The 26581-nt window shown below is 41.2% G+C and overlaps 1 protein-coding gene across 2 annotated transcripts in view; it reads right to left on the reverse strand.

Moving 5' to 3' along the window:
• Window positions 1-26581, reverse strand: part of LOC139578607 (BMP/retinoic acid-inducible neural-specific protein 3-like) — a 96315-nt gene that overhangs the window by 11909 nt on the left and 57825 nt on the right. For both annotated transcript variants that reach the window (XM_071406449.1, XM_071406450.1), the window contains exons 5-7: window positions 24391-24496; window positions 23813-24049; window positions 17207-17429 (exon numbers count right to left, since the gene is read on the reverse strand). In XM_071406449.1, the coding sequence (XP_071262550.1) occupies window positions 17207-17429; window positions 23813-24049; window positions 24391-24496 (566 nt within the window). The remainder of the gene's footprint in view (window positions 1-17206; window positions 17430-23812; window positions 24050-24390; window positions 24497-26581) is intronic.

A 26581-nucleotide genomic window follows, 5' to 3' on the forward strand; every position in this document is an offset into this window, starting at 1 on the left:
GGAGCAACGAACCGCCCTTGCTGTCTCTGCCTGGCCGGTTCTCCTCTCTCCACTGGAATTCTCTGCCTCTAACCCTATTACAGGTGCTGAGTCACTGGCTTACTGGTGCTCTTCAATGCCGTCCCTAGGAGGGGTGCGTCACTTGAGTGGGTTGAGTCACTGACAAGGTCTTCCTGTCTGGGTTGGCGCCCCCCCCTTGGATTGTGCCGTGGCGGAGATCTTTGTGGGCTATACTCGGCCTTGTCTCAGGATGGTAAGTTGGTGGTTGGAGATATCCCTCTAGTGGTGTGGGGGCTGTGCTTTGTCAAAGTGGGTGGGGTTATATCCTGCCTGTTTGGCCCTGTCCGGGGGTATCATCGGATGGGGCCACAGTGTCTCCTGACCTCCTGTATCAGCCTCCGGTATTTATGCTGCAGTAGTTTATGTGTCGGGGGCAAGGGTCAGTCTGTTATATCGGGAGTATTTCTCCTGTATTATCCGGTGTCCTGTGTGAACTAAAGTATGCTCTCTCTAATTCTCTTTCTTTCTTTCTCTCGGAGGACCTGAGGCCTAGGACCATGCCTCATGACTACCTGGCATGATGACTCCTTGTTGTTCCCAGTCCACCTGGCCGTGCTGCTGCTCCATGTTCAACTGTTTTGCCTGCGGCTATAGAACCCTGACCTGTTCACTGTGATGACTATTATTTGACCATGCTGGACATTTATGAACATTTGAACAGCTTGGCCATGTTCTGTTATAATCTCCACCCGGCACAGCCAGAAGAGGACTGGCCACCCCTCATAGCCTGGTTCCTCTCTAGGTTTCTTCCTAGGTTTTGGCCTTTCTAGGGAGTTTTTCCTAGCCACCGTGCTTCTACACCTGCATTGCTTGCTGTTTGAGGTTTTAGGCTGGGTTTCTGTACAGCACTTTGATATATCAGCTGATGTAAGAAGGGCTATATAAATCAATTTGATTTGATATGAATACCCTATTATAGATGCCATAAGACATTTTGCCGTGTACGCTAATCAAATGAAATTATAGCTGCAGAAACATTTCTATCGAAGAAAAATGTTTTATTTTTATTCGATTCGGGGTTTTTTCTACTGGGCCTGGTGTTGTCACCCACATGGGTAGTGTTGCCAAGAGAGATGAGGTGAGAGAGGAGGTGGGTGGCAACTGAAGAGGTGTTACATGTAGCTGTCGGTCTGTTAGCGCTTTACACAAACACCTAATGCCCGAGACCGGGGATGTTACTTTGTCTCTGCTCTGTCACACAATTCTCTGTGACTAACTGGATTTACTTTAGAAATTGCCTCCATGAAACAATAGGGGGGAAACAACAATAGGTTGAGAAGAAAACCTAGAATGGAAATGGAAGGGGCAGGAAGCAGCTTGAATTGTTATACTGAAACCCATTCAGACAAATCTGTCAGACTTGAACAAGATCACTTCTGTGTTACAGCCCCAATAGCTGTAGTACTAGGAGACCTAGTTTTCTGTGGCAGTATTTGCACAGCTTATGAGAATCAAATGGCCATGCCACGACCCTTTTATTTATTTATAGAGTATCAATCTAACTACCGTTTTCTCTTCATGTATGAAGAAAATACATTCTCCATAAACTAGGACAAGTAAACAGGACACACCATTAAAATAAAGGCTTTCACAGTATATCTAATGTATGAAATAGTTTCCTATTTATTAATCAGTTCTCTATGATTGTTAACGAAGAAATACGTGCTGATTTTGCCAAGTGAAACCATTTCTAAAACACATTTAGAAGAAAATGAAGAGAAAAAAACACAAGCACAGCAGTTTTACCCGACAAAGCGGGTTGGTGAAATTGGAGCAGCTATCCAATGTTCTGATTGATTGCCTTTGAACTATTTTGAACATAAGAAACAGAAAACACCAGTGCAGAACTGTCAAAGCAATATGCAGAGTACTGTACATAATTTATCTCCCCTCACCTATTAACAGTGTGTACGTCTGAACATGAACATGGGGACATGAGGCAGCAATTTTCCGACTGGGACATTCACAATACACCAGAGTGTATTCAGGCACAAATGGGATACTCAAGTGGATTTCTTAGATAGCCTGGATGTTTTACTTTCACGTCACTTAGCATACAATCTTATCCAGACTTTCAGGAGCAATTAGACTTAAGTGCCTTGCTCAAGGGCACATCGACAGATTTTTCACGTATTGAACAATTGTCCTTTATTTTTTTGAATTACAAATAATACACACCTCTCCTACTCTGGAGGGTGGGATGACCTTAAATTAATCTTGGTCCTTTGTGATTTCATAATTTCCCCCCAGTTAAAATCCTTGTGTCATTGCACTTATTGTAAATATAGAAAATAATAAATTAATAAAAAACAGATACTAATACTAATAGTTAGTTTAGACTGATGGATTTAGAACCATAAAAGACCCCACTACAGGCAATACATAATATACAACTAGTCATACATATTATACATGATACAGTATATACACAATCATACTTTTTTGTTCACATCCTCAAGCTCACAAATAACTGTGTAGAGAGTTTATTTATGTTATTCACTCATAGTTTGTGTGTAGTCCTACACCTGTAGGTGCCTGACCGTGAATATCTACAGTCACTCAATAGCCAGAGATGTGGATCTCATTACTTGTGATGTGAAAGGCTGCCACACCTTTTACTTTTTTCAGTAGTGCCTTGGGTGGTGAACCTAATTTTCTCTAATTTAAGGAGAGATAAAACGTCTCTCACCTATCGTGAATGGGAGGTTGGGGAAGCAGATTTCTATTAAAAAAGGATGAGTCAGCGGGCTAACAGAGATGTGAATGTGAATACTATCGTGTCTGATAGATTATTTGTGACATTGTTCCCTGGGGTTATTCCAAATATGACGGTGTATGGGTTGTAGTCAATTGGTCGAACGCAGACGCTGCATAAAGTGTTGAAAATGGGGAACAAAAAAGGGGATAAAGATGGACAATCCCAAAACATATGATGTCATAGCGGGAGCCCAATAGCACCTAATAGATATAGGGTCCAATTCTGGGTTCATTTTTTACATCCTAAATCTTGAAATATTGCCACATGTCTTCTGGTATCTCTGCCCCAATACATTTTTTCCAGGATGTCTAAACATCTCAAATTTGGACTCATCAGACCAAAGGACAGATTTCCACCAGTCTAATGTCCATTGCTTGTGTTTCTTGGCCTAAACAAGTCTCTTCTTATTATTGGTGGTTTCTTTGCAGCAATTCGACTATGAAGGCCTGATTCACACAGTCTCCTCTGAACAGTTGATGTTAAGTGTATCTGTTACTTGAACTCTGTGAAGCATATATTTGGGCTGCAATTTCTGAGGCTGGTAACTTATCCTCTGCAGCAGTGCGCATCATTTTTCCAAATGCGCACCAATGAGTTGGTGTTGACAACTTCCCATAAGAACGTTGCTGGACATATGGGTGTGAGGAAAACCTACAATCGCATATTAAGACATTTCTTTTGGCCTAGGTTAAAGAGGGATGTTTCTGAGTTCATTAAAACTTGTCACACCTGTCAATTAACTGGTAAACCTAATCAAGCTATTAAGCCGGTACCACTGTTTCCTATTCCTGTACTCAGCCAACCTTTTGAGTATCTGATTATTGACTGTGTTGGTCCTCTGCCTCGTTCTAAAAAGGGTATTAGTTACCTGTTCACTGATGTCAGACCACTAGGTTTCTTGCTGCCTATCCTCTCCGGTCTATCACCACTAAGTCTGTGCTAAAAGCTTTGACTCAGTTGATCTCACTGTTTGGAGTCCCTAAGGTCATTCAGAGTGATCAAGGATCTAATTTCACCTCTAATCTGTTTGGTCAGGTTCTCCAACAGCTCCATATTAAACACAATTTGTCTAGCGATAAGGATTGGGAGGAGGGGTTGCCTTGGTTACTGTTAGCCGCTAGGGAGGTTTCACAGGAGAGCACGGGTTTCAGTCCAAATTACCTTGTGTTTGGACATAGGGTGTGTGGACTTCTATCTGTTCTCCAGGATGACTGGAAGTCTCCCGAGCCCCCTCAGTCCCTGTTATCTGATGTGTGTGATTTCTGGTGATGCCTGTACGCCACTGGGGAAATGGCTAAAGAGAAGCTATCTTCACAGGAAAGGATGAAGGGCATATTTGATCGGCGAACTGAGCCTCGTCACTTTAGTCCAGGTGACCAGGTTCTTGCTCTGCTGCCAATTGTTGGTTCTCCTTTTCAAGCCAAGTTTCAAGGTCCATATACGGTTGTGTGCCAGTGCACTAAGCAAAACTATCTAGTTGCCACTCCAGAACGGCAAAAAGCACACCAACTGTGCCATGTAAATCTGTTAAAACCCTATTATGCACGTTCCTCTGAGGTCGAACAAGGGGAGTCTACAGAGGACGGTAAACCTGTTCTTTTGGCCGATACCGTTATTTCGCAGGGACCTTGTCATGCTAGGTCCGTGCATGGAGAGGAATATGTTCCTGGTCCCGACGATTGCATACTGCAGGGTAGATTGAAAAATTCAGAGACACTGGATATTTCAGACAGCCTTCTCGCTCATCTACCTTTTGAGGGTCAGCCTGATTCTGAGATTTCCAAATGTGTTTGCCAATACACCTACATGTACAAACGTAATAGAACACGATATTGACGTTGGAGATGCTGACCCCATTCGTCAGCGGTTCTATATAGTTTCTTCAGAGAAACTGCGTTGTCTGTATGTTGAGGTCAGGTACATGCTGAAGAGTGATAGAGCAGAGCCTCCTTTCTCCAGTTGGGCTTCTCCATGTATCTTGGTCAGTAAACCGGATGGGACTAATAATGTTGTTGCTGACGCGCTCTCGTGCACCCTGTTCCTGAATGTTCACGTGACTGACCAGTTATTTTGTTTGGTATTGTCCTGTTCTATCGCTCCTGTCTTTTCCCTTCTGGTCTCGTTTTCTTCTTTCCTCTTAAAGGTTGCTTCCTGTGTGCAAAGGTTGCTGAGGTCTGGGGAGGATGAGGTTGGCTGGGGCAACTGGAAGTGTGAACACGTACCCCCCCTCATGGATTTGGGATGCAGGCTGGGTCATTTGAGATGCAGGGGGGGGGTCTTCTATTCGGATCCAGGGTAGTATTTTGTTTGTGTGACTGGTATGGTGTTCTGGGGTCCTTGTTGGTCCCCGGTTTTATGAGGGCGGGGTGGGGGTGACGACCCTCCCACTCTGTCTGCCAATTTTCTCTTTGCACTTGTTTTCCTTAATAGGATGTTGGTGGACGGAGCTGGGAGGGTCGTCGGCGAATTGGGACACACCTGGAGTCGGGTGTGTCCCGGGATAAATACACCTTTTCCCCATTCGGGAGACTCTCTCCATAAAGACACTGATAGATTTTGGTTGTGGCATTTTTGTGGCCGTTTTGGTTGTTTACTTTGGCACCTTTCAACACCCCTCATTATCACATTTATGCACGCAAACACTCACTTACACTACTAATTACTGACTACACACATCATTGTTAATTGTATTTTGTTTACTTAAGGAATAAAATATATTTTATTAACCTCTTGACGCTAGGGGTCAGGTTATATAAATATTTTTTTAAATAACGTTCCCAAGGTAAACAGATTATTTCTCAGGTCCAGATCGTAGAATATGCATATAATTTACAGATTAGGATAGAAAACACTCCAAAGTTTCCAGAACTGTCAAAATATTGTCTGTGTGTATAACAAAACTGATTCTGCAGGTGAAAACCTGAGAAAATCTAACCCGGAAGTGATATATATTTTTTAAAATCTGTGTTTCCTGGCCAGTCTTTCTTCCATTTAAAGGGGTATCAACCAGATTCATTTTCCAATGGCTTCCTCAGGCTGTGACCAGGCTTTAGACATAGTTTCAGGCTTTTATTTTTGAAAAATGAGCGAGATTTTTCAAAAGTAGTCAGGTGTCCTCTGAATAGTTCCTGCGTGCGAGAGGGGAGCTCTCCATTTTCTTTTTCTCTCTTATTGAATAGGTTACGGTCCGGTTGAAATATTATCGATAAAGTTTGTTAAAAACAACCTGAAGATTGATTATAAAAAAACATTTGACATGTTTCTACGACCATTACAGATACTTTTTGAAATTTTCGTCGAACGGAACGAGGCTTTGGTTTTCTGAACATAACGCGCAACCCAAATGGCGTTTTTTTTGTTATAAAAGTAATATTTAATGAACAAAAATAACATTTATTGTGTAACTGGGAGTCTCGTGAGTGCAAACATCCGAAGATTATCAAAGGTAAGCGATACATTTTTTTGCTTTTCTGACTTTCGTGACCATGCTAATTTGGGGCTAGCTGTTCTAGCATTGATTGATACACTCACAAAAGCTTGGATTTCTTTCTCTGTAAAGCATATTTTCAAAATCTGACACGATAGGTGGATTAACAACAAGCTAAGCTGTGTTTTGGTATATTTCACTTGTGATTGCATGATTATAAATATTTTTTGTAATATTTTGCGCCATGCAATTCAGCGGTTGTTTAGGAAAATGATCCCGTAAAAGGGATCCGTAGCGCAGAGAAGTTAACTAATCTCCACGTTGTCTCCCTTTTTGTTTACGAACTTCGAGCCGGTTCGTGACAAGAGTTAGTCACCAACAATAACATGAAAACAGCCTAACCAGTTCTGCTAGCACAAGTACAATGGTCAGAGTGGGGTGTTCTCTCATTATGTGTCTGGAAGTAGCTAGCCAACGTTAGCCAGTTAGCTTGGGTGCTTGACTGCCGTTGTGAGGTCAGAGAGTTCGGCTCAACCCTACTCATCTGCCAGAGCTTCCGGTGTGCGCTCTGAACACGAAATGCTCTGAATTTACGAACTGACAATCTGACAGCACAGTTGCAGTCACCAACGCTCTGGAAAACATAACAGCCTAACCAGCTCTGCTAGGGCGAGTAATGTTCATTAAGCTGTTCTCGCTCACTTGGATGTCTGGAAGTAGCTGGCAAGCTAGCTTGGGTGCTTGACTGCTATTGTTAGTACATTCAAAAGTGAGTTTATCAACTTTTAAAGCAAAATGTATGTCCCATTGTTTCATAAATTGCAGTGTATGATATACCATTGTGTAGCTCTGAGTCTCTACTTTTATCCAATGTAAAAAACAAAATTTCTAATTTTGCTACATAAGACCGATTTGAGCAGGTCGGTCAGATATGTATTATTTTGATGTCTTCACTATTATTCTACAATGTAGAAAATAGTAAAACAAAGAAAAACCCTTGAATTAGTTCATTGGTTCTTTATTTAAAACTTACGAGCTTATGCCGCGACCGTTAGTGGTAGATGGTGGCATTCTGTCTTTGCACCACACTACTCAAAGGGGGAGTTAGAACGCTGTTCTATCGGTATTCTAAACTGTGGCAATTAATGGAGACATTTTCAGTCCGTCTCTCCTCTGGCACTAGAGTCCTGCATCAGGCAACAACAAAAACTGTCGATGGTCATGGAGTTGAGAGAACTTGGGTAAATACAATGGGGGAATGTCACTTGACATGTGGACTGAATATTTTTGAAAAATAGGCACGGTGGGCTTTTGGCTTCTCCCTCTAAAAACAGAAATAAATAATTCTAAATAACAAAGTGCCTTTATTTAAAATGATTAAGAATGCCTCATCCCATGTTCAAGAATAGCCTTTTTCCCTTTATTCATATCATCTCCAGTATTGTTATTTTTTAAACAAGCCATAGAAAGTTGGTTTCAGTAAAAAATAATAATAATAATAATAAAAATAAGGAACTTGTCTGTCGGCCCTGCATTAAATACCAAAAGTTGTTAAGGAAAATTGTGATAAATAAAAATATATAGCAGTTTCATTTAAGAACCAAAACATTGACATCTGTGCCATATAGATTGCAAAATAGTTAAGAGATTTTCGATGTACCGATTCCATGGCACAGGCTTTATGAATTGACACGCAATTTTCCACTTATTATAACCTACTGCAGACTTAAAACCTATGGGTTTAACCCTTCTGTTGTGTTCGTTTCATGTTAATTCTGTGTTCCCAGTCCTAAATGTCCTAAATGACCGCTCCATTATAGCTGATTATAAATCCATAATAATACATATCACCTAATGTTTTAGATATTATCAACTTAAGTTCTTGTGAACATTACAAGTTTTGAACTTCTATTTGCTATTTATGGGCTGTAGGCCTCATTGACCTGAGCTCATACAACTCGTTTTGAGTAACAAAAGCACAATGTATGGACTATAACAAATACTCAGATGAAACATATTGTGCTATTTATCACAGACTACTTTGTGTCAAAGTTTAACAATGACTTTAAAAAATATATATTGACAAGATTTTGTGTCATCAACCCGGGATATGGTGTATCTCGTTGGCCCTGGGGTCACCCTGATCACATTTTCAGCCGACATCCGACCTCTTTTCTCAGGTGGGGATGAAGACCAGGACAAATTACCATTCTTTGACCGGAATGTAACAACAACCTCAGCAGGGCCCTCTTCCTCATCACTGGATTGTTCCACATCGGTTGTCTCTTGGTCTGGATCATATTCTGTGTTGTCTTCAACTTCTGACACTTCCTCCTCTAACGCATCTTCACTGTCAGGTTCCTGGCCTCTCTCACCACCAATGTCATGATCAAAGATATGATCAAGAGCCTCACATACAGTATATTGTTTGGTTATTGTGCTGCCATAGAATTAATTGTGAACAAGGCCTCAAAAAAGCTTTATATTCCAGAGCTGCGACAAAAGTTCTATATATTATTGAAACAATGTTACGATTGTTTGTGAGAATGCCAACAAGTGTGGTTCCCATGGGGGAAAGATTATATTGGGGAAAGGTTCCTGTGGGAGTTGCCATGGAAGCCAAGAAGGGGAGTGAGGTGTGTGTGTTTGTGCTCAAACACGCATGCATGTGAGGGTCTGGGAGGGGATGCCAACAGGTGTGGTTCCCGTGGGGAAGGATTATATTGGGGAAAGGTTCCCGTGGGGGAAGGATTCTATTGGGGAAAGGTTCCCGTGGGGGTTGCCATGAAGCCAAAAAGGGGAGTGAGTGTGCTCAAACATGCATGTGGGGGTCTGGGAGATCAAGTGTGTCCATCCGATGACTGGGCATGTAGCTGAACTCAATTTTATACACTAATTGTAGTCTCACCCATTAATTTCTAATGACAGGTCATTTTTGACTGGGAACACCACAAAAGTTAAATAAAACACCCACAATTTTATGAAAATCATCAAAATGTATTTTGTGTGTTCAGATGCCCTATGTGGACAAAGTCATGGAACATTATGACAATCCGATTAAATTAACTAAATTTTTCAGAGAGAACTTCTAAATCGGCCAATTCGACCAGAACACAGCAGGAGGGTTAACCTTCTGAATGAATTATTATATTGAAGATAGAAGCCGCCTCTTAATGAGTTCCGAGAGCCGATCTGTTATCCAACGATTATTATTATAATTAACCCTGCATTATTATATAAAAGCCCCTTAGATATTCTCACATACCAGATTTGCAGTAACGAAAAATGATCTGCTCATGTTGTGTGTTCAGTTATTTGCGACAATGAAGAAAGTAAACAAGCATTATGTGCATTTTTGTTTTAGATGCTGTGTTTTTATTTACAGTACTGATGGACAGCTGGAGGCATTTTGAAAACATGTTCACAAACACTTTTTTTTCACAAGTGTACTGTAGCAGGTGTAGCCCATCATGCAAACAATGTTTACAGGATGGGCTATTAGCAGGACAATAGACTCTTCATACATTGATTTATTTTCTAAATTATAATTCAATAGCCCGGCTACTGTAGGTGTGAAAATCCCCCAAACTTGCAATGTATTGTGTTTATTTCAACTACATTTTAGTTGCACTTCCCCCCAGCTCAATGACCACGGGTAAAACCTTGCGGAGATAATCAATATATTTGCATTATTGTATCGTCAATTTCTCAAGTAAAAACATCTTGATGGCCTTCACCAGTTCATCTTTGCTTGTAGGCTTGGCAGAGTTACAGATTAATGTTTTCAGTTGATGCCAAATAAGTTTGATCGGGTTTAAAATCAGGAGACCTATATGTAGAGATTAAAAAATAATTTTAGATATACTGTAGGTCTACCGTAGGCAACAAGAGTCTTACTAGTGTTGAGACTAGTCAGTTCACCCTAACATTTCCATTGCTCTTCTGACAACAGAACTTAATGAACTGCTCACCAGGCACAGCAAATGCTGTCTAGACCGTTAATGCTGTTCCAAGGATGTGTAAACAAAGAGAGATACAACGAGTGGACACTGAGGCAAATGTGGCTTACCAGTGAACCTCCGGGTGTTCATCATTAAAACTGTGTCTCAGAAGTTTCTGTCCATGACTGATGCAACCCGAAAAAGCATTAAAGACCGAGTTATTGAGGTCACCGAGAAAGTCTGGACATGGCCTGCTCTCCCTTAGGTAAAGAATTAGGCACTTTCCCATGTTCACTACAGTATGTACTGTAGGCTATGTGTACTTGTCAGACTGCACAGTAGCCTAATAAACATATACATTTTGATTATAATTTTTTTAACCATGGTACAGTGTTTTTGGTTGATGGCCAATATTAAAAACTGTCAAATGCTTTTGTGAATTCAATCGCTTTATTGTTTAATTATTTAAGGCTCCTTTCTCTTCTCTGTGCGGGAGTTCTTTTAAGAATAAAGTAGGCTAATGAAAGCAAAAAAGTGTTGCTTACTGGAACACCCAAAGTCATCCAATTGTTATAATAGGATTTGAAGCAATAGCCTACCCACGTGTGGTCAACTATTTCAGCACAGTTTCATGCTGCTTGTCAAGACTAAGGGGACTGGTCTTGATAAATCAATGTTAGGATTATTTTGCTCTTCACTCGCAGTCACTTAGTAGCCTACTCCCGACCGGTCACGTTGTACAGCACCAACTTTTGAAAGCCAGTCACCACTTCCCCCCACGTTAACAAAACTTGTCTCTTTCTTACGTCAACAGTGAAGAGGCGAATCCGGGATGCTGGCCTTCTAGGCAGAGTTACAAAGAAAAAGCCATCTCAGACTGGCCAATAAAAAGAAAAGATTTAGATGGGCCAAAGAACACAGACACTGGACAGAGGAACTCTGCTTAGAAGGCCGATATCCCGGAGTTGCCTCTTCACTGTTGACATTGAGACTGGTGTTTTGCGGAAACAATTTAATGAAGCTTCCAGATGAGGACTTGTGAGGCGTCTGTTTCTCAAACTAGACACAAATATACTTGTTTTCTTGATCAGTTGTGCACTGGGGCCTCCCACTCCTCTTTCTATTCTGGTTAGAGACAGTTTTGCACTGTTCTGTGAAGGGAGTAGTACACAGCGTTGTACGAGATCTTCAGTTTCTTGGCAATTTCTCGCATGGAATAGCCTTCATTTCTCAGAACAAGAATAGACTGACGAGTTTCAGAAGAAAGTTATGTTTCTGGCCATTTTGAGCCTGTAATCGAACACACAAATGCTGATGCACCAGATACTCAACTAGTCTAAAGGCCAGTTTTATTGCTTCTTTAAAATCAGGACAACAGTTTTCAGCTGTGCTAACATAAATTGCTAAAGTTTTTTTTAATGATCAATTAGCCTTTTAAAATGATAAACTTGGATTAGCTAACACAACGTGCCATTGTAACACAGGAGTGATGGTTGCTGAAAATGGGCCTCTGTATGCCTATGTAGATATTTCATTACAAATCTTACGTTTCCAGCTCCAATAGTCATTTACAACATTAACAATGTCTACACTGTATTTCTCATCAATTTGATGTTATTTTAATGGACCAAAAATGTGCTTTTCTTTCAAAAACAAGGACATTTCTAAGTGACCCCAAACTTTTGAATGGTAGTGTATACCAAATATTTATTTGAAAATACTGCCTTTAAAATATTTCCAACGATATGTATTTGAAGTAATTGTAAATACATGCCAATACTTTACAAATAGTTTTCTTTCAAATAAAGCTCATCTTAATACTTGTTTTCAAATGTATTGAAAAGTAATTGAAATACCTGAAATAGTATTTGAACCCAGGTCGTTGTGTGTGTATATGTATCTGTCAGCCACCTCACTGAGTGCTGGGGAAATGTGAAATCAGAGAGGAGGAACCAGCTACAGGGATCCTAGGACACTAACTCTCTCTCTCACACACACACACACACACACACACACACACACACACACACACACACACACACACACACACACACACACACACACACACAGTATAGCTTATACTGTACAATCTGTGCTCTTTTACAAGTTGAATATATTATTTTACAACTACTGTGCTCTGTGTTTAATCTAATTTGACACTGATCCTTTTGAATGTTGAACATGAACAATGTGGAATCAGCAACAGAAGAATAGTTTTCGATTTTCAGATCAGGAAGCAAGATCCTTTTGCTTGCAAAGACTTCAAAGGTTTGGACAAATACTCATTCAAGGGTTTTTCTTTACTTTACTATTTTCTACATTGTAGAATAATAGTGAAGACATCAAAACTATGAAATAACACATGGAATCATGTAGTAACCAAAAGTGTTTTTTCCTTGATGACAGCTTTGCACACTTGTTATTCTCTTAACCAGCTTCATCTGGAATGCTTTTCCAACAGTCTTGAAGGAGTTCTCACATGCTGGGCACTTGTTGGCTGCTTTTCCTTCACTCCGCAATCCAAGTCATCCCAAACCATCTCAATTGGGATGAGGTCGGGTGATTGTGGAGGCCAGGCCATCTGATGCAGCACTCCATTACTCTCCTTCTTGGTCAAATAGCCCTTACACAGCCTGGGGGGGTGTTGGGTCATTGTCCTGTTGAAAAACAAATGATAGTCCCACTAAGCTCAAACCAGATGGGATGGCGTATCGCTGCAGAATGCTGTGGTAGCCATTCTGGTTAACTGTAACTTGAATTCTAAATAAATCACCAACAGTGTCACCAGCAAAGCACCACCATATCATCACACCTCATCCTCCATGCATCACGGTGGGAACCACACATGCAGAAATAATTCGTTCAACTGCTCTGCGTCTCACAAAGACACGGCGGTTGGAACCAAAAATCTCACATTTGGACAGACCACAGGACAGATTTCAGTCTAAATCAAATCAAAAGTATCAAGAGCAGTGCGCGGTTCACTTTTTCCTTCATATTGTTCAACTGTTCCCATGCACCTGCAAAAAGGATTGCTCAGATGTGCGAGTGCCTTTTGAATTTTGAAGTCTAAATCAAATTGTATTAGTCACATGCGCCGAATACAACTGGTGTAGACCTTACAGTGAAATGCTTACTTACGAGCCCCTAACCAACAATGCAGTTTAAAAACCCCCAGCTAAGAATAAGAAATAAAAGTAACAAGTAATTAAAGAGCAGCATTAAAATAACAATAGCGAGACTATATACAGGGGGTACCGGTACAGAGTCAATGTGCGGGAGCACTGGCTAGTTAGGTAATATGTACATGTAGGTAAAGTTAAAGTGACTATGCATAGATGGTAACAGAGTAGCAGCGGCGTAAAAGAGGGGGGGGGGGGGGCAATGCAAATAGTCTGGGTAGCCATTTGATTAGATGTTCAGGAGTCTTTTGGCTTGGAGGTAGAAGCTGTTTAGAAGCCTCTTGGACCTAGATTTGGTGTTCCGGTACCGCTTGCAATTCGGTAGCAGAGACAACAGGGTGGCTGGAGTCTTTGACAACTTTTAGGGCCTTCCTCTGACACCCTGCCTGGTATAGAGGTCATGGATGGCAGGAAGCTTGGCCCCAATGATGTACTGGGCCTTTCGCACTAACCTCTGTAGTGTCTTGTGGTCGGAGGCCGAGCAGTTGCCATACCAGGCAGTAATGCAACCAGTCACGATGCTCTCAATGGTGCAGCTGGAGAAGCATTTGAGGATCTGAGGACCCATGCCAAAGCTCTTCAGTCTCCTGAGGGGCAATATGTTTTGTCGTGCCCTCTTCACAACTGTCTTGGTGTGCTTGGACCATGTTAGTTTGTTGGTGATGTTGACACCAAGAAACTTGAAGCTCTCAACCTGCTCCAATGCAGCCCCGTCGATGAGAATGGGGGTGTGCTCGGTTCTTTTTTTCCTGTACTCCACAATCATCTCCTTTGTCTTGATCACGTTGAGGGAGAGGTTGTTGTCCTGGCACCACACGGCCAGGTCTCTGACCTCCCTATAGGCTGTCTCGTTGTTGTCGGTGATCAGGCCTACCACTGTTGTGTCATCAGCAAACTTAATGGTGTTGGGAGTCGTGCCTGGCCGTGCAGTCAAGAGTGAACAGGGAGTACAGGAGGGGACTGAGCACACACCCCTGAGGGGCCACTGTGTTGAGGATCAGCGTGGCGGATGTGATGTTACCTACCCTTACCACCTGGGGGCGGCCCGTCAGGAAGTCCAGGATCCAGTTGCGGAGGAAGGTGTTTAGTCCCAGGGTCCTTAGCTTATTGATGAGCTTTGAGGGCACTATGGTGTTGAACGCTGAGTTGTAGTCAATTAATAGCATTCTCACATAGGTGTTCCTTTTGTCCAGGTGGGAAACGGTAGTGTTGAGTGCAATAGAGATTGTATCATCTGTGGATCTAATGTCCATTGCTCGTGTTTCTTGGCCCTAGCAAGTTCTTATTATTATTTGTGTCCTTTAGTAGTGGTTTCTTTGCAGCAATCGACCATGAATGCCTGATTCACGCAGTCTCCTCTGAACAGTTGATGTTGAGATGTGTCTGTTACTTGAACTCTGTGAAGCATTCATTTGGGCTGCAATCTGAGGTGCAGTTAACTCTAATGAACTTATCCTCTGCAGCAGAGGTAACTCTGCGTCTTCCTTTCCTGTGGTGGTCCTCATGAGAGCTAGTTTCATCATAATGTTTGATGGTTTTTGCGACTGCACTGTCAGAATAAATCAAATGTATTTATAAAGCCCTTTTAACTTGAGCTGATGTCACAAAGTGCTGTACAGAATCCCCGCTTAAAACCCCAAACAGCAAGCAATGCAGGTGTAGAACCTTTCAAAGTTCTTGAAATGTTCCGTATTGACTGACCATCATATCGTAAAGTAATGATGGACTGTCATTTCTCTTTGCTTATTTGAACTGTTCCTTCCATAATATGGACTTGGTATTTTACAAAATAAGGGTATCTTCTGTACACCAACCCTACCTTGTCAGAACACAACTGGCTCAAACGCATTAAGGAAAGAAATTTCACAAATTCACTTTTAACAAGGCACACCTGTTAATTTAAATGCATTCCAGGTGACCACCTCATGAAGCTGGTTGAGAGAACGCCAAGAGTGTGCAAAGCTGTCAAGGCAAAGGGTTGCTACTTTGAAGAAGCTCAAATATAAAATATATTTGGGTTTGTTTAACACTTTTTTGGTTACTACATGATAACAAATGTTTTATTTCATAGTTTTGATGTTTTCACAAAAAACCCTGGAGTGAGTAGGTGTCAACTTTTTGACTGGTACTGTATAATTTAGTTACTCTAGCTGCTACATTCATGACGAGAAAACTAACTAGCTAGCTAGCCAAGTTGCTAGTTAGCTAGCTAAGTTAGTTAGCTAGACAGCTTATATTAACCAGTAATACAAAATATGCCTAAACCTTTAAAAATGTAGCTGTCACCTTGAGGCTTGATAGGGGGTAAAAATAATCTGTAATTCTTTACTAGCTAGATGACCAATTAGCTTTTATTCCTCTATGAATCTAGCTAGCCCTACTGGCTGCCGGCTAAATTAACCAACGTTATTGATTCTAGTTACTAAGATAAATAAAACAACTCAAATTAGCTACTCAATTTAGCGTTAACTTCTTTGAAGTATTTTCTGAACAGCTTCTCAAGTCTTTGTTTCTCCAGTTGTCAACCATACACCATTTACACACTCATGTGGCACCCAGATTCAAAAATGACAGTTGAAACTCTGAAAACAAGTGATTCTTGTTGCTAGGCTACCAGTTACAGTGCTTTTTAGCTTGCGGATTGCAGGTGCCTTTAAAAGTATAGCTTGTGTCTGAAAGAATTAATATTTGTCAAATTATTGAGCATATCCTCAAAACTCAAATAAGCATCAGAAATTGTCCCTATTGAGCATATCAAAATTCATATCAAGATCCTGATATGGACCTCAGTCAAGAGCCTATGCATTGTATGTGCTGAGAAAATATACTATGTAGGCCTAAGGTCAGTATATACAGAAATCCAGAGGGAATCCAAAAGTGATTTGTGCATGAAAGAAAAATATGGGTTTAATATTTGTCAAATGATTGAGTATGTGGTGAAAACTCAGTAATGCCTCTGAAATCCTCTTTATTTTCAGCATATAAAAATTTGCATATGGACAGCCAAGAGAAGCATATCTGGAATCAATATAGTTTCATATCTTGAATGTGCTGAGAAAACACAGATATGCAATGTATACAGTCAGTATTTGTCAACATGAGAGAAAATAGGTTCAGGATATATGAGTCCATGTGTGATATTCAGAGTAATCCCAATAGCATACATGTCTAAAAGGCACATCTGGATTCTGAAATTCTCAGGACATAGTGCATATCCAAAAATATGCATTGGAAATGGTCTGTATTCTATAGAATATCAAAAATGTGTAATGTAAAGATATCCCCTGATTATGGACCCTTTCTGCCCAGTGCTTGTGTCTCCCCTGTTTGGTTTGCTCCATGTTTGTTTTTACACCCTACCGTAAGTTGGTGGGGGTTTTCTTTTCCTTTAATTTGTCTATTAAGGGAATCTAGTGGGCATCCATGGTGGGTGTTAAGACCCTACTCGATTTCGCTTGGCCAGCACCCCTATGATTGCCTTTCAGAACCCCTTTTAAAACCCACCTGTTTTCTTTTGGTTGTCAGTGGCTCATTTGTTAGTTCCATTTTTCTGTTGGGTGACTATTTTTGGTTTCTTATTGGGGAATGTAACACCCAGTACACCACCATTTTACTATTTCCTTTTGCAATACATCCTATTTTACTATGATGTCTTACGAGGGCCTTGAAACTCAATTTGTCACATTTCTACTGATTGCACTAAAAATAAATACTTTCCCAATGATCGATTGTAATTTTTTCAGATCTCCTTACAGTACTTTCTGTATGTCCATCTGAACAGACATTATGACTAAACATCCACTCCTCACAGGGACTGTTTATCATAACATGTTCTCACCTCTTTCTCAGCACAATGACTGTCAGCTGTGTCCGACACCTCTTGCTGAGGGTGAAGAGTTTGTCGACGATCCGTCTGGATTTGGCGATAAGCTGTCTGCTGCTGAGCTCTAGCTGTCTGTAGCGCTGATGGACGGCAGGCTCCATTTTCCAGAAGTACTGGATGGCAGATGTGTTGAGGGCGTAGAATGTCGGGAGTCTCCGTACAAAGTTCTGGAACTCCTCTGAAAGGCAGACAGGTGTGAAGAGGTTTAATGCTCCATCGCAGTTCTGCTCCGCTTAGTACTTTATATGATTCTGTTAATTCTGGCTCATAGTCAGACAGATCACTTTAGGGAGATGGCACATGGGAATTGGTTTGCTGGGCCACCGTGGGGGAAACTGGAAGTGATACTATGTGACGCATATGCTAATGGAGAGAGGCTGAACTAAATGTGGGTTTGTGTATGAAATGTCAGCTCCTAGCAGATCAAGCTCATCTCTGTGTGTGGAGGCCAAACAGAAACTGAAAATGTTACCTTGCGTCAGGGCATCCGGTTTAATGAGTGAATAGGGGCATAACAGGAATTAACCAAAATATTTTCAGAGCTATCAATAGCCATTCAATCAATCCAACCTAATCTAATAAGTGACTGTGATATTTACAATTAACAGTGGTGTTGATTTATATCTGATTACAATAGGCATTCGTTCTCAGATTAGCCATTTTATAATAATCTCCCGGGTGGCGCAGTGGTCTAGGGCACTGAATCTCCCAGGTGGCGCAGTGGTCTAGGGCACTGCATCGCAGTGCTAGCTGCGCCACCAGAGTCTCTGGGTTCGCGCCCAGGCTGGGCTGGGTTCGCGCCCAGGCTCTGTCGCAGCCGGCCGCAACCGGGAGATCCGTGGGGCGACGCACAATTGGCATAGCGTCGTCCGGGTTAGGGAGGGTTTGGCCGGTAGGGATATCCTTGTCTCAGTATATAAAAATGTATGCACTCTACTGTAAGTCGCTCTGGATAAGAGCGTCTGCTCTTGGCCGGTAGGGATATCCTTGTCTCAGTATGTTAAAAAAAAATGTAATAAAATGTATGCACTCTACTGTAAGTCGCTCTGGATAAGAGCATCTGCTAAATGACTAAAATGTAAATGTAAATGTAAATGTATAATACACTACATGACCAAAAGTATGTGGACACCTGCTTGTTGAACATCTCATTCCAAAATCATGGGCATTAATATGGAGTTGGTCCCCCTTTTGCTGCAGCCTCCACTCTTCAGGGAAGCCTTCCACTAGATATTGGAACATTGCTATGGGGACTTGCTTCCATTCAGCCACAAGAGCATTAGTGAGGTAGGGCACTGATGTTGGGTGATTAGGCCTGGCTCGTAGTCGGCATTCCAATTCATCCCAAAGGTGTTGGATGGGGTTAAGGTCAGGCCAGTCAAGTTCTTCCACACCGATATTGACAAACCATTTATGTAGGGACCTCGCTTTGTCCAGGAAACAGGAAAGGGCTTTACCCAAACTGTTGCGACAAAGTTGGAAGCACAGAATCATCTAGAATGTCATTGCATGCTGTAGAGTTAAGATTTCCTTTTACTAGAATTAAGAGGCACAGCCCTAACTGCTCAGCCATGGAAACCCCTTTCATGAAACTCCCGACAAACAGTTATTGTGCATATGATGCAAAACGCTTCATATGGGGATGGTTTCTGTATTTTGAAAGTTACATATCTTGAAAACTTGATTGCTGACAAGCGAAACCTTTCAGGACTATGTCAACAAATACAAAAATATTGTTTTGGGGTGGAATTTTCCTTTAAAGTTGTTGTACTAGTCCACTTGTAGTCCTGATTGTTGCAAAAGTCGTTCAAGATATGTGACTCGTTTCAGGAAACTAGGCTTATGTCGCACGTCACTACTTCACAGGAGAGGCATTTGAACGTAAACATATAATTTTTTCAAAATGCATTTTTGGGGTGAAATGCCTTCTGGAACACGTGAACATTCATGTGCCTTAACAATAAAATGGTTAAATTACAAGCCTAGTTGGTTTAACCACAGAAAAAGTTAAGAACCTTCCCGCTAGCCATGATTGGCTGAGATAATGGATGGGCTAGACATGCCAAGAGATGAGTTTGGATTGATCTGTCACGTAGCACGCTTCTGTCTAGAACATGAGCTGCTCAGTATGTGTAGGTAATCCTTTCTAACAACTATCTTTTGAAGGATATCACGAAGAACTACAAATGTGTTGCTAATGCTCTCCAATTTCTGGAAGACGATCATGCCATGCTTACTCTATCTGACTCTGAAAATGAGTCAGACATTGAGAAAATCCCTGATTTAAGTAAAAACATTTAATTGAACCAGACATTGTAGAGTTTTCTGGAACAGCGATGAACAATGTTGTTGTCACAGAAGAAGTGCACTGAGTTTTTAAATCGGTGGAAGCGGAGTATGATAACTAAGGAGATTAGGAAAATTCTGGAGATTTATTGCAAATATGCAGAGGGAGTTGAAGAGAGAACACACAGAAGGCTGATGTATAAAACACCTGTATCTGGATTACATCTTCAAACTAAGGGGGAGCATGACATCTGTGACAGAGACGTAGAAGTGGTCATCCATGTATACTGGTAAGAGTCTAGCGAGCAACATTTTCAGATATTATACATTTCTAATTCACGTTAAGACGTTGTCAGCTACAATATGGTCATTATTTGAGCTGGCTAGAACACTTAACATTAGTTAGCTATCCAACCAGCTACAAACAAACTAAGACATTATTTAGAAAGTTACTTTTAGTTGCCTGGATTCCTAGATTGACATACAGTTGAAGTCGGAAGTTCACACAAACTAGTTTTAATGACTCCAACCTAAGTGTTTCAACCACTCCACAAATTTCTTGTTAACAAACTATAGTTTTGTCAAGTCGGTTTGGACATCTACTTTGTGCATGACAAGTAATTTTTCCAACAATTGTTTACAGACAGATTATTTCACTGTATCACAATTCCAGTGGGTCAGAAGTTTACATACATTAAGTTGACTGTGCCTTTAAACAGCTTGGAAAATTCCAGAAAATGATGTCATGGCTTCAGAAGCTTCTGATGGAATTGACATAATTTGAGTCAATTGGAGGTGTACCTGTGGATCTATTTCAAGGCCTACCTTCAAACTCAGTGTCTCTATGCTTGACATCATGGGAAAATCAAAAGAAATCAGCTAAGACCTCAGAAAAAACATTGTAGCCTTACACAAGTCTGGTTCATCCTTGGGAGCAATTTCCAAACCCATGAAGGTACCACGTTCATCTGTACAAACAATAGAACGCAAGTATAAACACAATGGGACCACACAGCTGTCATACCGCTCAGGAAAGAGACGCGTTCTGTCTCCTAAAGATGAAAGTACTTTGGTGCGAAAGTGCAAATCAACCCCAGAACAACAGCAAAGGACCTCGTGAAGATGGAGGAAACGGGTACAAAAGTATCTATAGCCACATTAAAACGAGTCCTATATCGACGTAACCTGAAAGGCCACTCAGCAAGGAAGAAGCCACTGTTCCAAAACCGCCATAAAAAAGCCAGACTATGGTTTGCAACTGCACAAGGGGACAAAGATCGTACTTTTTGTAGAAATGTACTCTCGTCTGATGAAACAAAAAGCTGAAGAACAGCATCCCAACTGTGAAGCACGGGGGTGGCAGCATCATGTTGTGATCGTGCTTTGCTGCAGGAGGGACTGGTGCATTTCACAAAATAGATGGCATCATGAGAAAGGAAAATTATGTGGATATATTGAAGCAACATCAGTCAGGAAGTTAAAGCTTTGTCCATTTGGAAGACCCATTCGCGACCATGACCCCAAGCATACTTACAAAGTTGTGGCAAAATGGCTTAAGGAAAACAAAGTCAAGGTATTGGAGTGGCCATCACAAAGCCTTGACCTCAATTCTATAGAAAAATTGTGGTCAGAACTGAAAAAGCTTGTGCGAGCAAGGAGGCCTACAAACCTGACTCAGTTACACCAGCTCTGTCAGGAGGAATGGGCCAAAATTCCTCCTAACTTATTGTGGGAAGCTTGTGGATGACTCAAGTTAAACAATTTAAAGGCAATGCTACCAAATACGAATTGAGTGTATATAAACTTCTGACCCACAGGGAATGTGAAATAAATAAATAAAAGCTGAAATAAATCATTCTCTCTACTATTATTCTGACATTTCACATTCTTAAAATAAAGTGGTGATCCTAACTGACCTAAGACAGGGAATTTTTACTCTGATTAAATGTCAGGAATTGTGAAAAACTGAGTTTAAATGTATTTGGCTAAGGTGTATGTAAACTTCCGACTTCAACTGTATGTGACCCGTTTCAGGAAACTAGGTGTATGTCACTACTTCACAGGAGAGCCGTTTGAACGTGAACCATTTGCGTTTTTTGGGTTAACCCTAACTCAGAATGCGTTTTTTGCCAGAAATGCCTAATCGAACCTGTGAACTTCCATGTGCCTTAATAACAAACTTGTATGCCATCTGTAAATACGAATACAACTGTTAAAATACGAGCCTAGTTGGTTTAGCCACAGAAAAAGTGAGCAACCTTCCCACTAGCCATGATTGGCTGAGATAATGAGTAGGCTGGATATTCTGAGAGATTAGTTTGGATTGGGCTGCCATATAGCACACGTCTGTATATTTGAGCTGGTCAGTATGTCTAGGTAATCCTGTCTAACGCAGCTTTAAAAAAATTAAATGTTTTGCGTAGTAAAACTGCATAAATGTTGCTCTCCACTTTCTGGAGGACCGAGTTTTGAAATCAGTGGAATTCAAGTATGATAGCTAAGGAGATTGAGAAAAAAACTGTCTCCGGATTACATCTTCAAACTAAGGGCAACCATGACATCCAACAGGAAACGCGTCCATCAATAATGTATATGGGTAAGATAGTCTAGCTAGCTACATTTTGAGATATTACACGTTTCTAATTTTGACAAGTGGTTTCATTTAAAGTTCAAGTGTACTGTTAGCTAGCTAGCGTTAGCTGGCTGGCTCGCACGCAAGCAAATGTTACATGTATGATCTTATTATTCATATCTCAGAGCCATTTGCTTGGCTAGTTATGGCCTAATGTTAGCTAGCTAACATTGAACCTGGTTGGTTAGCTAACCACAAATTCATAGAGGGTGGTAACGTCATGGGATTATGGTTAATTGTTTATCTAGCTAGCTAGCTACATGTCTTAACAAAATACTTCACTATGCAAGTAACCATTTCGGGTGAGGTCGTAAATCGAGTCTGGCCATCTACTCCTGTTTCAGAGCACTCGTCTGTGTGTGCCAGAGCGCAGAATAACTGATTAATTTACGAACACCCGTTGAATATGGCCGGTGACAGTAAACGTAGACAAAAAAAGCCTAATACAACTGTTTCCAGCAGCACAGTTACAATCACCAATGCTCTGGATAACATGAACCGCCTAACCAGCTCTGCTAGGGTGACTAAAATAGTCAGTGGGGTGTTCTTTCATTTGTGTCTGGAAGTAGCAAGCAAGCTAGCCAATGTTAGCCAGTTACCTTGGGTGCTTGACTGCTTTTTTGAGATCAGAACGTTCGGATCAACCCTAATTATTCACCAGAGCGTCAAGTGCGCTCTTAACCCTCCGAGAAACGCTCAGAATTTACTGACGGACAATCTGACAGCACAGTTGCAGTCACCAACGCTCTGGATAACGTAACAGCCTAACCAGCTCTACTAGGGCGAGTAATGTTCAGTGAGCTGTTCCCTCATTTCTGTCTGGAAATAGCTAGCAAATTTGCTTGGGTGCTTGACTGCTGTTAGTACAGAACGCTCGGATCAACATGTAAAGAGATGGGTGGGGCTAAAGCTTAAGAGCGTGTGAATGATGCTGAATGGGTGTAGACAAAGGGTTCTCCAGTAGTAGTACCAAAACATTCATTCAAAGGCCATTTTCTCAAAACTGAGTTTACAAGTTTATCAACTTTCAAAGCAGAATTACTTACCCATTGTTCCTCATGTAGTGTATGATATACAATTTTGTAGCTCTGAGTCTACTTTTATCCAATGTAAAAAAAACTATTGAACATTTTGCAACATAAGACCGATTTGAGCCTGTCGGTCACATATACTAAATACATTTTTAAACGGATGGATTTATTGGTGTATAAATACACCAGTTATGCTATTTTGGACCACCAGACTGATGTCATGCTGCGTGTCATTTGTGTTTATACTTTTTCATAATGACGACAAGTCTGATGTCGGACGACAATAGAATGTTAATGATGTAACTGCAACAACTGTCTACAAACAAGTCGATAGACGTAGTATGAACCAGCCTTTAGTCTTGAAATTGAGGCTGTTCTGAGGGAAAAAGGGGGTGCAACTCAATATTAGGAAGGTGTTTCTATTATTTTGAACACTCAGTGTAGACATGAACCCATATCTCTTGTCAAAGGCAGACAGCAGATGTCACATTCATCTCTGTGTTGTGTAATGTTCTGTGGCCTACCTACAGCTCTTGGCTCTGTGTGCAAGTATCTTTAATGTTACAAACTCTTTCTATACTCTGAGTGTATCGTCAATCTCATGCTCCCTACCTGACTCCTCAAAGTCCTGGTTGGCCATGTTCCAGGTGTCCCTGATGTGCATTAGGCTGGCCTCCATGGCCCTCAGGTCCACGTCAGGGCAGTTACACTGGGGGAAGCCTGGGCTGCAGCGGCACCAACAGTCATTGTTCCGGCACACAAACTGACCCTCCTCATTACAGCCAATGTAGTTCAGAGCCGCCTGGACAAACCTAGCCCTCAGGTACTCTGGTAGGATGGTCTGGAGACCTGGCAGAGGAGAGGATATGGTAAACTACAAAACAAATTACTGTAATATTAACTAGACTCAAATACTGTAGTAACTATAGCATTTCTACAGTTTATATAGGACAGAAGGGGGTACTTTCTAGTCACTTTATAGATACATTTCCACTGGCTTGTTCATACATGTCTATAAATCCCTGTGATTCACTTTGGAATCCAGTGGTTCGGTTTCCAATGCCAGACTGAAACACAGATTGAAGCTAAATTCCTTCTGACACTGGTGCCTCGTCTAATGCTTGGCAGAAAATAGAAACTGTGACAATTCCATCAGAATGTCTGGGTGTGTTCAATTCTGGATGGCCGACCTTGCAGATTAATCTTGTTTTCAGGGCTCTGAACCAGAACAGAGCTGACTGAGTCCAGGTTGTCATAGTTACTGCATCCAAGAGGGCCTGTCCTTGTTTCGGTCACCTAAAGGGAAAGACAGAGGCACATGGCAATAATCCACTGCACTGTGAGAGAGCCACTAAAGTCATTAAAAATGCAGGCATGCAGAGTTGAATGTCATGTGGAATGAGATGAACAACTAATAGTACACTCACATTCTCCCATCTGCCCTTCCACAGGACTAAATATATTACCTTATTCAGACACATTTAAATGTTCACATCTACAAACATTACAAGTAGTCTAGATACAGTAGTTCAGTTATTTGATGTATGACGCAACACCAAGGTTGTGCGTTTTGACATTTAGTATAGTCTGTTATATGAAAACTCAGAGGCCACGTGAGATTATATCCAAAAAGTATGGTACACGAAGAAGCTTAAAAGGTGAAGAGTAGGTTTGTCTACTCAGAGAACGTGATGACATACAGTAGCAATGCAACCCAAAATCCCTGTCATCTGACACAGGGGAGATAATGTGGATTCTCCAACAACAAAAAACTACAAAAAACAAAACATTTTCGGAGACAAAGGGAAGAAAGAAAAGAAATCACGAGATTCACGCTGACAAACCTGGAAGACAGGATCTCTGTTCTCTGAGTGGGTGGTTAGATTGTGAACAATCACAGCTCAATCATCATTGACAAAAGGCTGATTTAAAGCTCCCATATATCAGGGTTCCTCTGCCATCCTCCCAAGACAACTGGCAGCCTGCAGGCTTATCCATCTCCCTCCCTGTCACTGAAAAGTTGTTCTCCCCTTCCACCACAGTGGCTCCTTAAAAGTAACTACATTGCCAGTGTAGATTAATGAGTACCTGTGATTATACTGTACATCCAGCAGAAAGAACACACTTTTCCTTTCCGTCTGTGGGCAGAACAGTCGGATTTCTTTGACACCTACTTTAAGGTCACTGGGAAAAAAACATAGGGAAGGGTGAGACACGAGAAAGAAAAATAAAATAAACTGAACTGTGTCAAAAGGTCTCTATCCTTCAAAGCATTAAGACACCAGAACCATGACCAACCTTATCCATGATATAAGTAGCAGATATTCATTATATGATAATCACAAGATGTTCATAAAAATTTTCACTCAACATTGAGGTTTGAGTTACTTTGAAACGGAGGAGCGGGGGAGAGAAAGAGTGAGTGTGTGAGAAAGAGAGAACGAGACAAAGCGAGGGTGGGAGAAAGAGGGGGAAAACTTTAGCAGGCCCATCGCCAGCATTTCCATTATTTTTTTATTGATGCTTCGACACAGTTTATTAAAATCCCAGATGTGTCTACAGGGATGGGCAGATTAATTTCTAACACAGACAGATGTCCAACTTAAAGGGAAAATTGACCGAATGCAAATCTAAAGCTGGGTTTTCAATGCATAGCAATGAGACCATCTGCAACAAGGACCCAGCGGAGCAGAGCATGTGCACACTTAGTCGTTTCTATAAGAAATTGATTTAGAAAAAAATAAATACTCTAAACAGTGATTTGTATATTTCAGTATGGACAGTAACTTACGGGGGCTTTGGGCGCTGTCATTAACTGGGAAATTGCCAGTTTAAATGAGATGGATTGGAGATGGGGAGAGTGGGTGGAGAGAGGGAGGATTGTATTAATATGCCATAATCAAGTGCAATTAAATCACGCTGACTATCAGAAATTCTAACAGCTACAATTAATGGGTCTGGTGATTGCTCTTAAAGGCTTTCCTGTAATAATTAGTTTGTGTTGCTTGGTTATGTGATTAGGAGGGGACAGGGCCGGCCCCAGGTATGAGCGACATAAGTGGTCATTAGGGTGCCGGCAAAAAAACTAAACTTAGTTGAGGTCTCTACTTACTGTTGAGAATTAGAATACACAAGGTACAATTTAAAAATGTGGTTGTGCATCAGCAGTTGTCAATTAGCCCATGTCCAAATATTTTTTTTAGATTGGTAAATTAATCTAGCCAGCTATCTGAACTTGTAGTAATCATGGCCGAATTACCAACCGGGCACGAAGGGCATGAACCCCGTGGAGGCCCCCATTGATTTTGTTAGTCATATCATATTAACATGGCATAAGTCATGGCAAAATGTGTAGAATTTCAAGAAATTAGCTGTAAAATT

Source organism: Salvelinus alpinus, chromosome 6, assembly GCF_045679555.1.
Source record: "Salvelinus alpinus chromosome 6, SLU_Salpinus.1, whole genome shotgun sequence".
Lineage (NCBI taxonomy): Eukaryota > Metazoa > Chordata > Actinopteri > Salmoniformes > Salmonidae > Salvelinus > Salvelinus alpinus.